Source organism: Phaenicophaeus curvirostris, chromosome 1, assembly GCF_032191515.1.
Source record: "Phaenicophaeus curvirostris isolate KB17595 chromosome 1, BPBGC_Pcur_1.0, whole genome shotgun sequence".
Classification (NCBI taxonomy): Eukaryota; Metazoa; Chordata; class Aves; order Cuculiformes; family Cuculidae; genus Phaenicophaeus; species Phaenicophaeus curvirostris.
The window spans coordinates 48,253,991-48,266,292 of record NC_091392.1 but is presented as its reverse complement, the minus strand read 5'-3'; the positions used below and the strand labels follow the sequence as shown (position 1 = coordinate 48,266,292).

Genomic DNA, 12,302 nt, shown 5'->3' with positions numbered 1-12,302 from the left:
TTCCATAATGAATTTAACATAAGCCATTTTACATGGGTCTGACCTCTACTTTAAAAGCCCTACCATGGAATACGTTTTTTACCATGGTGTAGTTCTTCCCTGTGTATAGTTCTGTAGAAATATACAGGTTTTCATTTACTAAATGGGTTACATGTCATTTTAACCCCATCTGTTCTGTGATTTTCCCATCATTTCTAGACTGAGTGAGAGGGCCTGATCATTGCTGTCTTCCAGGCTCAGTCCCATGAAGACCAAACTGCCCAAAAGAAAGCAAGATGTCTCAGAAGTACAGTTTTCAGCATTTCTCTCCACATGAATCAAGTTCAAAATCCAATACATTCCCTCTTCCTTTTCTCCATTCCCCTTTCTGCACCTGGGTACAGCTCCACAACCAAACACTTTCCCACATGCCACTAGAGGTTCAGGGTAATATTTACAGAGGTTTCTGTGTGCTTAATTTCCATTTAGTCCTGACTTCCTACTGCAGTTACTGGGTACTTCTGTTATACGGTCCACTTTTCACCAAGCTGATTTCAGAAAAAGCAAAGAATCCAAATTGTTGCAGAAAGAACTACTGTCCACATCTGTAAATGCATTATTAGTCACAACAAAGTGCAGATATAAGTGTACAAAAAGCTGCTAACCAACCTGAGGAAAGTGCACATGCATCATCTACAAAAGCTCTCAAACAATTCTGGAAGTTTTCATGCATTTGTTCACAGAAAATAATGGACTTGGTAGTAAAGTTCACTTTAAAAACTGGATCTGACATTTCCTTTGCTTTTGTCTCTTCAAAGACATTTCTCTCTCTCTCTCTTTTTTTTTTTTCCTTAAGCTGTAAACAAGTGTTTTAAAGGCAGGGAGAAAACATCAAGTTTTCTGCCTTCTATCCAAAATCATCCAATTTGTCTTCTATAAACTATTTTTGTTTGAAAAGACACGGAACCTGACACTTCAGATAAATTGTGAACAGAAAAACAACCCTCTATATAATTTAAAGACTCCTTACTCGTTACTTCTCACCAAGAAGTATACACCAACTGACTCCAGGTAGATAGCAGTAGTTTCTGAATGCATGCAAATGAAGATTGCCATTTTTGGCATTCCTAGTTTACCTCACCAAAAGCTTACCAAATATACTTCCAGTATTGGAGGTTTACATACAAGTCTCTTTTCTCAGCCCAAATGGCCTTGCTGACAGACACTTACCAGCATTTGTTCATGTTATAGTCGTACTTTTTGGTGAGACAAGCACTGGTCTGAAGTTGTGCATGACAAGTCTGAGCCAACCTCATATAGGAGTAATTCAATCAACAGTACAGATGAATTACCAAATCTCGTTTCTCTACCTTCCTAGACACAGATATTTCCCAAAGAAGCAGGGGAAGCAAGCAGATACTCTTGTGCTACTTAGAATCATAGAATGGTTTGGACTGGAAGGGACCTCAAATATCATCCAGTTCCAAACCCTCTGCCATGGGTGGGGACAAGTCCCACTAGATCAGGCTGCCCAAGGCCCCATCCAACCTGACCTTGAACACTAACAGGGATGGGGCAGCCACAACTTCTCTGGGCAATCTGTTCCTGTGCCTCACCATGTTCATAGTGAAAAATTTCTTCCTAACATTTAACCTAAAGCAGCCCTCTTTCAGTTTAAAGACATTACCCCTTGTCCTGTCACTACGTGCTGTTGTAAAAAGTCCCTCTCCACCTTTCTTATAGGCTCCCTTTAGGTACTGGAAGTCTGCTATAAGATCTCCCTGGAGCCTTCTCTTCTGCGAACTGAACAACCCCAACTCTCTCAGCCTCTCTTCATAGGAGAGGTGCTCCATCACTCTGATCATTTTCGTGGGACTCATCTGCACTCGTTCTAACAGATCCATGTACTTCTTATGCTGGGGGCCACAGAGCTGAACGCAGTAGTCCAAATTGAGCTTCACAAGGGCAGAGTAGAGGGGGAGAATCACCTCCCTCGACCTGCTCAACACGCTTCTTTTGATGCAGCCCATGCTTCTTTTGATGCAGCTTCTTTTGATGCAGATGGCTTTCTGGGCTGTGAGCACACTTTGACAGGTGATGTGGAGCTTCTCATCCACCAGCGTTCACAAGTCTTCCCCTTTAGGGCTGCTCTCAATCCGTTTTCCACACAGCCTGTATTTGTGCTTGGGATTTCCCTGACCCACATGCTTGACCTTGCACTTGGCCTTGTTGAACTTCACGAGGTTCTCACAGGCTCTCTGGATGGCATCCCTTCCCTCCAGCATGTCATCAGCAAACTTGCTGAGGGTGCACTCAATCCCACTGTCCATATCACCAACAAAGATGATAACAGCACACCTGCAGAACGCCACTTGTCATTTGTCTCCACTTAGATATCAAGCCATTGACTATCACCCTTTGAGTTAATGAAACTTTGAAAAACAAACATGGTCTATGGATATTGACTGAGAGATTCAGTTGTAGAAATATAGGCTGAGCACGCAAATTTATTGTACACAAATATTTCTAATCAACACCTATGGCATACCTTTATTATGTACAGGTGGCAAGAAATAGTATCAGACTTCACACTTACATAAGGAAAATTGCTTGCATCTGTTTTCCACTGCCTGGTAAAGCTTGTCCTTCTTCATTAAATTAAGATCCTTCCTTGTTTCCACCTGTTTTCTATTGCAATATTTCATAGCCTGATTCAACTTCTGATTTCTCCTTACCTGTTTTTCCTCAAAAGCAGTTGGTAAGAAGGCTTTTCTTTTATTATTACTATACCACTCAGCTTTGTGATGCTTTGAGTTGCAAGATAATCAAAGTTCCCTAACACAAGACCTGTAGTTTAGATAGCATTCCCTTCCTCACTAGAGCTCTGACTTAAATTGGCAGGCACTGCATGGTATCCATCTCTTTCCTCAGGAGATGGCTTGCATAAATTGTGTGTATAATCTTCAAAGGTTAATGACCCTTTATTTATTCAGTCACAACAATTTCTTCTGTCTTCTCATGAAGGGTTTAGCTTTCAAGTGATACAAAGGACAGCAGGAAAACTGAGTCTGCAGTTTGACAGGTACACCCAGAGAACCCAATACCAATTCACTGAAGGAAGCTGACTCCTACAGCCATCGCCTCCCAACACACAAATGGTCAACAAAGCCCATGAACCAGCATTTGGGATTGTCTCTAAGAGTCTCTTAGATTTCCTTGACAGTCTGGTCCTTTATATATAATCTAAACAGTATAATTCTTCACTTAACAACCAAAGCTTGATTCTTTTGTTTTCTTTTATTCAGAAAATAATTAAGTCCCTTTAATTTATTCACACACATTGCTCAGAGAAAATAAGATTTTTGTAATGCACTTTTCACAGCAAAAGATTTTTCTTGGAGTAAATTAGTTAGCAGAGCAGAGGAAATCTATATAGCTCTGTGAATGTAGTAGAAACATAATGAAACTCAGGAAGAAATGTTTTAAAATGCATATAGTAGTGATACAGATCAAACCAAATGAACTCCCTAATTTGTATCCAGCTCTATAGCCTGTGTGTTAAATCTGATGGAAAGCCCACTGAAGTCAAAGGGAGTCTTTTTACCAGGTTTATATCATTGAAATGCAACATTCACCAAGCTGCAGCAAACCTCATTATGGCCCCATATATCAACCAGCAGATCTCAGGGCACTGCAGCTACTGCAGAAGATGAAGAGCTGTCCCCACTCAAGTCAATTTAATTTTGTCATCAATTTTAAAAAAAAGCCAGGATTTCACTCTACATTTCTGATAACACCTACTATAGGGTCTAGTTTATGAAAAAAAAAAAATTAAAAGGGATTTTCAAAATTTTCCTATGAAGTTCCTGATAATCAGTACACATCATCCAATTTACATGAACAAATAGGTCTGCAAGAAGACAATAACATCATTAGAAAATGACAACTTAATTCCTCTGTTAGTCATATTTAGAGGTGTTAAGATTATTGCCTGGATTTTTAAGTTCAGCCCAGGCAAGGAATAAAAATCCTCATTCTAATGGAACTATTATTACTACACAGTGACTTTACAGACACCATGATCAGACAGGTTACACAAAAAGGCATCATCTTTAATACTAAGGATCTGTTGTGATACACGGCATAATTCTGAATGTAAGCAGTACCCTGGAAACTACAGGGGTCTCAAATACACAATTCAATGAACCAGAGATTGGCAAAAGCATAGACACACTTGATTGTTTCCTGGAATATGTTCCTTCCTTTGTTCTTGTCAGAGTTACATACCTAAGTCCCCTAACAATAGATGAAAATGTTCTTTTAGTTTGTTTTTACGTTAATAAAGGTCATCATACTTTTGATGAACTTTGACAGGTGCTGCGATCTGAGACACTGGCTGTCACAGGAGGGGAAGTAATTGGTGCAAAACCTGGTACTTCCTAAGTATAATTTCTTTTTATGAAATATCTACAGGTATTTTCAGGTAGACCAGAAGAGGTCCAGCATCATATATCCCATCCTGTCATTCAGAATTTTACATTCCAGCAATTTGCCTAAAAAATTGAAGAGATTAAAATTCTAATTGCAAAGGTTATGGAAGTGAGTGAATTCATTCAAGGACTACCACCTCCTTTCCAAAAGAAATATGCACTCAAAACAAGCATCACAGCACTTCAGGAAATATTTTGCTCAGTTCACATGCTGAGGAGAAAAAAGGTAGATAAGTGTATAACAGCACCACCTGGTGATTCCTGCTAGAATAACATTAGAACATTTTTAGGTAGAGCTTAATACACAGTTCCATTAATATTTTTACATTCAAAAATATTGCTCCATGGTTTCAGCAGTCTATTCATGAAATCAAAGTTAGGCATGAGTCCAAATTTTTACAGCACTGGAGCTGAATATCTATGTATGAAATCTTTGTGTAAATTTTGGAAAAAACAAAAAAAAACGCACTCAAATAGACCGAGCTGACTAAACAACAGCTACAATTCCATGCTAACCACCTGAAGACTGATTCACTGCAAAAATGTCTTTACTGTGGTTGCAAGATCAGCAGATGCCTTTGGTAAAACTACTTCCATATTATCTAACTGACATGTATTGTTCTGTTATTACTGCACAGAGCACACCATATATAACACAAGGCAAGACAAGACAAGAACGACAATCGCTTCAATCTTTTTTCCCCTGCTTTCCATCAAGAGACCAAATGCCAAAATATTTCATCCAAACTCACAATGTTCTGTGTTGGAAAAGCTCAAATGCTGCCCCATGAAAGTCATAATTAAAGTGCCTCTTATCCTGCTCCCTGTAACAGGCTTCATATCTAATATCCTCTCTGGGTGAGAGAATGACTTGTTTGCTTTGTACTATAGGAGAGAATTGTAGTTCAGCTGTGGAGCCAGGCCCAAAAAAAGATAAATGGAGACACAAGAAGATTATAATTCTAAAGGCTTTTTTTTTTTTCCAGGGGATTCAGGGCTTTTTTCCAACTTCTTTGCTTAATTGTCCAGCAGAAAATAAAATTTTAGACAATTTTTCAAATTTATTTGAAAATTCTGTTTTCCACTGGAAAAGTAATTAAAATGATTTTTTTTTATGTGCAATACAAATAAACTAATTATTTAAGACTCTTGTAAAAAGTCCAAAGGAAGCCTTTGAATTAAATTCTGGCTCATCAATGAGAAGGATTCTTTCATCAATGGTGTAAGCAGATTTTTATATTTGTAGGAAGGTTCTTCTTTTCAGTCTTGTCAAATTCAATCAGGTCTTGCAGAACCTAGTGAGCATATTTTTGCAGCACTGAAGCAAATGTATATACTTACGGTTCCGGTGTGTAGAGAGGATCTGAGCCATGTCGTATGTACTGAGTACAGTGAAAAACTCTATATGCTAAGCCAGCTAAAAAATCTCGGGGGGACAGGTATCCAGCAACTGGTCTAACTGTGAAGCCAGACCTTTCTGAAGTGAAGGAGATAATAAAAGACCGTGTTATAGATATCATTCTGTCAGTTTCTGAAGTCAGGTAATGATCTATGGTTAATTATTCTACTAGAAGCATGACAGTGGATGGAGAATCTTAGCTGAAGATCACCACACATCATTTTCCTGTATTACATACAAGAACTATTTTGCATTGCTACCATATGTTTAATGAAAACAGGTTAAGGACCTTCAAAGTTGGTTTGAGTACCTTTGTCTAGAAAAGATAGTAAGGTACTACAAGTGATGTTCTCAAATCACAGAGTATTTGATTTTTGTGTCTAGTACCAAATGGGGGAGTAGTTTCCTAAACAGAAGATTACTACTGCAAAATGTATTAAAAACTAAAAGAATAGAATATGATTAAATCAAATCTGTCCTTATTTTTACAGATAAAATACTGTTTGTGACAGCAAAATACCAACTGCCACAGCTGAGGTCCTCCTCAAAGTATCTAACAAAGGGTTCCTTTGTCAGATTTGTCCCAATGGGGAATAATTTCAGACTTGGTGACTTTGAAAAGCACATTTTTCTCCCAAATTAATTCTTTAGTCTTTCCAGGAGTTACAGATGTAACAGACTGAGGAAAGTAAGCCCTTCATTACAAATGTTTTATTTCTCTTAGCTAAAGAATTTTCAGTACACATTGGCTAATTTTTCTTGTAATACTTAACAGCACATAACGTTTTTTTTCCAAACATCCATCTTTATAATATTTTAGTTCCTGAGCTCCTGAGCAAGAGGATTAAGGAACAAATATCTGTATCTGAAGGAACCCTTCGGGAGAAACGAAAATTTAAAATGAACTCTAATGCTAAAAACAGCAGAGTCATGCCTGCCGTTATTCTACATGGGATACATTTCCACTACAGATGAAAAATAATGGTATTTTCAAACTGAAATATGTAATATACCGATCCTTTAAAAACAACATGAAAGAGAAGTACAGGATCACCTATGGAGTCCTATCAAAGTCTTGGGCATTCAGGAAAGCTTCATATTCAGCCAGCTGCACAACAGTGCGTCAAACTTGCTCTCCTCTTTAAAATCAGTTATCTTGGCACTTTATTCCCTCTTTTACCTGCCTACATATCTGGGGAATATCTACTGCGGTTATCAGAACTCTCACCCTATGGCAAGGAGAACAGCAGAGCTAACTACTCTTTCTTTTCAATGTAGTGAAGGACTTTTCTCCCTGTGCAAGACATTGTGTGATACATGTTCAACTGTTTAGTTCCTCTCAACTTCATATCTGCCAATACATACATAAAATTGTCTTGACTCAACAAACTCTCTGCCATGGAGAAAGCCAAAACCAGGATTATGATTCACGCTGAACTGAAGTCCACTGACAATGGTGGGAGTCTTTATTCAATGTGTTTTGTATTTCATACAAACAGAAAAAAAGGGGGTTTCACAAAATGGTATCTATTGGCAAACTACATGATTCTTACCTTTAAGAAAAATAGAAACATCTTCCAGCTGAGGCACATTATCCTCTCTGTATCCACAGTACTTGGTCAGCAGAGGAAAGTTTTTTAAATATTCACGACAAGCATGGGTAGGATAGAGTTTACTGAGTTCCCTAAATACTACCCCCCATGTTTTAATTTCTTCATCTGTGTACTCCACTCTGGGAATAGGCTGACCACTGTAAAAAACCAAAATAATACAAAATACATTTGAATACAACCGGATTCTAGACAGACTGTGGATGAAAAAATTTCTGTGAGAAGGCAGATGGAGACTACCAAAGCTATTAAAAACTATTTTAAATTGATAGCTAGATCATTTATTCTTAGAGTTAGCTCTTAGTGTTATATTGTAAATATTATATTCCTTTCTTAAGAACTGCTTTTCTTATTAAGCAATGAGATTATTTCTTAATCTTTGTATGTATCATAGTAGAAAGATGGATTTCTTTCATGCCATGTTCCTATTCCAGAGTCATATTTCTCCAATTATTGCCATTGATGCCTGTGCAAGTGGTTAGCTGATCCTGATTCAGTCTAATTTGTAGATTAATTAAGACCATAAGACTGCATGCTCTATGCATTCTTTAAAATACATAATGTTCACACACCAACATCGCGTAGCATTTTACAAAGTGACAATTACACAATTACATATATGTTTAGAAATGTGTGGATCCAACCAAAATATACATACTTATCATTTTGACTGTTTCCTACATGTGCAGATATGTTTGGAACCCGAAATTCATGCAGGACTACATCATGAAGAAACTCACCTCAGAACCAACAGCCTAGCCTAGGTGAAAACTAAGCCTCTAAACACATCTCTCTTCTTGTTTTACTTCTGCATCGTTCCTCTGTCTCCTCCTCTTTACACAGATGTACAGAAATTGCAAAGCAAGACCCTTTCAGAGTACCTGCTAATCTGTCTCTGACATTCAAGACCTGCCTTGAGTGGTTACAGCTAATTCTAAACTTACTGATGAAGTGAAGAGCGTGAAGGGCTCCTTCCAATTTGCACTGCTTTGCATTTAACTGTAAGGAATTTCTCATGCCATGGTCATAGGCCACCATCTCATGTTATGAATTTCCCCAAGAAACTTTATAATCTTCCTCCAAATTTAATGTTTACGGTCGGTATTGTGTAATCTGTGCAGATTGTCTTCTCCTCAGGTATCCTCTTTCCCTGCACTGTAACGAAGTCCAGATTGGCAAAGGGATTCACAGGATCCCCTTCCACCTCATCAGTCCCTATCCTCTGCTCCCCTGCCACAGTACTGGCAACGTGAGCACCCCCAGCCCAGCGCTGCAGCTTCCCCAGTGTCGCGGGCAGCAGCCAAGCAGCAGTATTGGGCATGGGGGATCCTATTGCAGCAGGTGAATTGCAGCACTCTCCATCCCAGCTGTCTCCTGGTTCATAATCCTGCCTCCACTGCATGAGGCAATAAGGAATAAGCCCTCATGTCACATGCAATTGCTGCTATGCAGTTCCTAAGTACACAAGATAAGAGCATCCACCCTACGTTCATTGTGGCTGTCCCCTCACATGTATTAAAAACTTACCACTTAATCCCCTTGCTTTTCACTATATCAAAGTATTTTGATCCATGGCACTATCTGTCAGTCAAAGGCTACTTTGTATGAGGTACTCACACTTGTTAAGGACTCTCTGAACATTCAATACATCCACTAGTTCCCCTTGAGCCACTCTTTTGCAGACATGACAAGAACTGCAATACATTGAAGTATTTCTCAACAACAGAATCCGCGCTGGGTCCATGCCCATTCCATGGTAGGAGTCAGTCCTTCAGGTCTAGTATGTCTTCACCTTTACACTTTATCAGCCTTAAGGTGCCTGCCAGCTCATGGGAAGAATAACACAGCTGTTCGAAATGGTACTATACATGACAGATACAAGTGGATCACTACTTCAGGCACTTAGGGTTGACAGAATACTACACAGTAGCCTCGTCCCTTTTCCTTAGACCTGACCTCTACTACAGATACTGACAGTATGGGTCAGCACTGGCCCAGCAGAGGAAGAAAAGTGTGCACCCAGTGGAAAAACTCAGGTTTCTATTTGGTCTGTCACTAGAGAGGTATAAACACAATCAAGGATCTGAAGCTTGTTCACTGCTCACTAAAAGGTTTATAACTTAGTTATTGTTTCAATTAATTCATTAGTACTGAAGTAAGGTTCACTGAACATTAATTCCTTAATAGGATTTATGCCTAGCAGAGCTGATCTTATTTCCAGCTGATCATGATATTGCTTTCTTTATCAAGAGGATCAAGGCAGCCAGGCTTGAGGGAGGATCTATGCTGTTTTCAGTCAGCTCTGTAAATCTGATTTTTCTTACCCTTTTACTTCAACAAGCAAGACTCAACTTGTGCTCAAACTTTTCCATAAATCACAAGAATGGCCAGCTTGCATAACCAGTTTTCTTGTGGCTGAGAAAGATGACTCCACAAGCTAACCTATCCCAAATTTTTACTTCCCCTTATTGAAACAAGGTCTTTCCATTTTGCCACGGTGATGAGCTATCAACTCATATTATGAATTCCCTGTTAAACCTCGTATTTTTCCTCCAGATTTAATTTTCTCAACACTTTTGCAATCCCTGCTCAGTCTCAAAGGACTAATTAAGAAGATTAACACATTTTCAATATCTTTAGGATAGAAGCTAAGGGAGGAACATTTTTTCTTGGTCCATTTATTTCATACAGCTGATCTTCACTGCTGTGCTTTATTAGCATATCTTTCCCTTTAACACCCAGCACCAGCAAATATCTACTTCAAGTTAATTTCTTAGCATTTTTCTCTCTCTCCCCACTACAGAAGCTTCTTTATGTTCAACCAAATCAGAACATCTACCACTGTAGAACAGCAGCAATTCATAAAGGAAATGCTGATCTGAGACTTCCAACTCAACGATTTTTTTACAGAGCCAATTCCCTGCAGCCAGATCTCTGTTATTTCTTTAGGGAAACTAGTGTGTAGGGTTTTTTTTACACTGGAAAATGAGAAGTAGAAATGCATTAACAGATGATTAGGAAGGTCACTTACATGGAAGACACTGAGAGGTTCAAGGCAGTTCTCTGAATTTATCCCTAAGGGAAGCAGTACTTACAACAGAGCTGTTCTTTATGTATAAATAAGTAAATAGTCATTAGATCACAGAAGAGTGTGTGATGAAACTGCAACGTACTTGAGAGACACATAAATTAATTCTGAGCTCTGCAGCATGGGTAACAGAAAGAAGCTTAGCTGTAGCAGCACAGAGTCCTCCCTGAGCTGATTCACCTTTCTGCTTAGGAGACGCTGCAGGATGCTGAGAGTAAATGCCTCTCTAGGCTGTCTCCACATGCATACCCAAAGAGAGATGGACTGTACAGCCCACCCAGTAGATATGGCACATCGCTGGGGTTAGGATAACCACTGTACCAGACCTGAACAAGATTTTCCCACATCTCAGATAACTACCCTAATCACAGGCCTCCCATCCATTTTGTGGACCCTGGCTAAAAATACCTGAAGCATCCTGTTTTCCCTCTGCTGATAATAATAGGAAGAGTTTGAATTCTTTTAAAGGCTTGAAAAGATTAGTAGGATGAAGGAGTACTTCTGAGAAGATTTGCTGATGCACAGGATGTGGCCCTCAAATAGCCTCTCTTTTGCAATTTTTTATTTTTGTAACATGCCTGCAAAAATGGCTCAAAATCTAAAGAAAAAAAATATTTTTCCTTTTTTTCTGGAAATACGCAGGATTACTTTACATGATTTTTGTGAAAAGACATTTCTCATTAGTTTCAGGGCGGGAAAAAAAAAAATCTCCTTTGTCTCAGAAGACAAACCACTGTTTTGTGAACCAGTCTCACAGTCTTTCCAGCACTTAGGAAGCTGAGAGGGAGAAGGTAGGAAGATATTTCCAGCAACTCAGCAGCTGTGAAGCACACGGCACTACTGCCACCGTCATGGGTAAGTGGAGAACTTTTCCAACTTACTGAAAGAGCTTTAGGAGCACACACAGTCTACCCTCACCCACAGTTACCTGCTTTATATTTCACACTGCAATAAATGCCAGGCAAGAAGAAATAATTCTACAGCAAGCATTAAACTGGAAAAAACATATTAATAAATAACTGTAAACAAACAAATCCTGTCTTAACTTACACTTGCAAGCTGGCTAAATTTGGAACAGACCTGGTCAGCCTACGAAGCTTCTCTACCGACCAGCACCCTGCCCCAGCAGGCAGCAGCTCACAATGTGCTGGATGAATATCATGAGCACCCAGCTAAACAAATGCCACCATAGGCAGAAAAAAAGAGGAACCAACACTAGCACTTGCACATTTATTAGATTGGTAATAGCTTAACGACAGGAATGGGACAAAACTAAAGGAGAAATATAACCAGGATTACATGGTCACAAAGCAGAGTTAATCCTTCTGTCCCCCTAGCCTTCTGCAGTATGTATAGTAGTATTAGATTAAAAAGAAAATAAAATTAAAAAAAATGAAACAAAACACAGAGACAAAAAACATGTTAAAAATCCATTTTTTAATTGCTTCCTGACAGGTCACATTTTCTACGAAGGGAGAAAAAAATGTTGCTTATTATAGTCTTTAAACAACGTATGCAGAAAGCTCAAAGGAGAAAAATGAAAAGAACTGAAGAAGTGCAGTAAAATGGAAAATAATGTGAAATTAACATGTTCTTCCCCTTGCGAATGAAGCCTTAGGCCTGTTGTAAATAAAACCTAGAGTATGATTAGAATTAGTTGAATGCTTCTATGACAAGAAAATTGCAACACAGTAGGTATTTGTAGGTAGCACAGAAAGTTTCCTAACTTCCAGGGA

At 38.8% G+C, this 12,302-nt stretch overlaps 1 protein-coding gene across 1 annotated transcript in view; it reads right to left on the bottom strand.

Moving 5' to 3' along the window:
* TPH2 (tryptophan hydroxylase 2) overlaps positions 1-12,302 on the bottom strand; it is a 55,535-nt gene that overhangs the window by 32,060 nt on the left and 11,173 nt on the right. Inside the window, exons 6-7 of the mRNA XM_069849811.1 lie at positions 7,422-7,618; positions 5,811-5,946 (exon numbers count right to left, since the gene is read on the bottom strand). Coding sequence (XP_069705912.1) covers positions 5,811-5,946; positions 7,422-7,618 — 333 coding nt within the window. The remainder of the gene's footprint in view (positions 1-5,810; positions 5,947-7,421; positions 7,619-12,302) is intronic.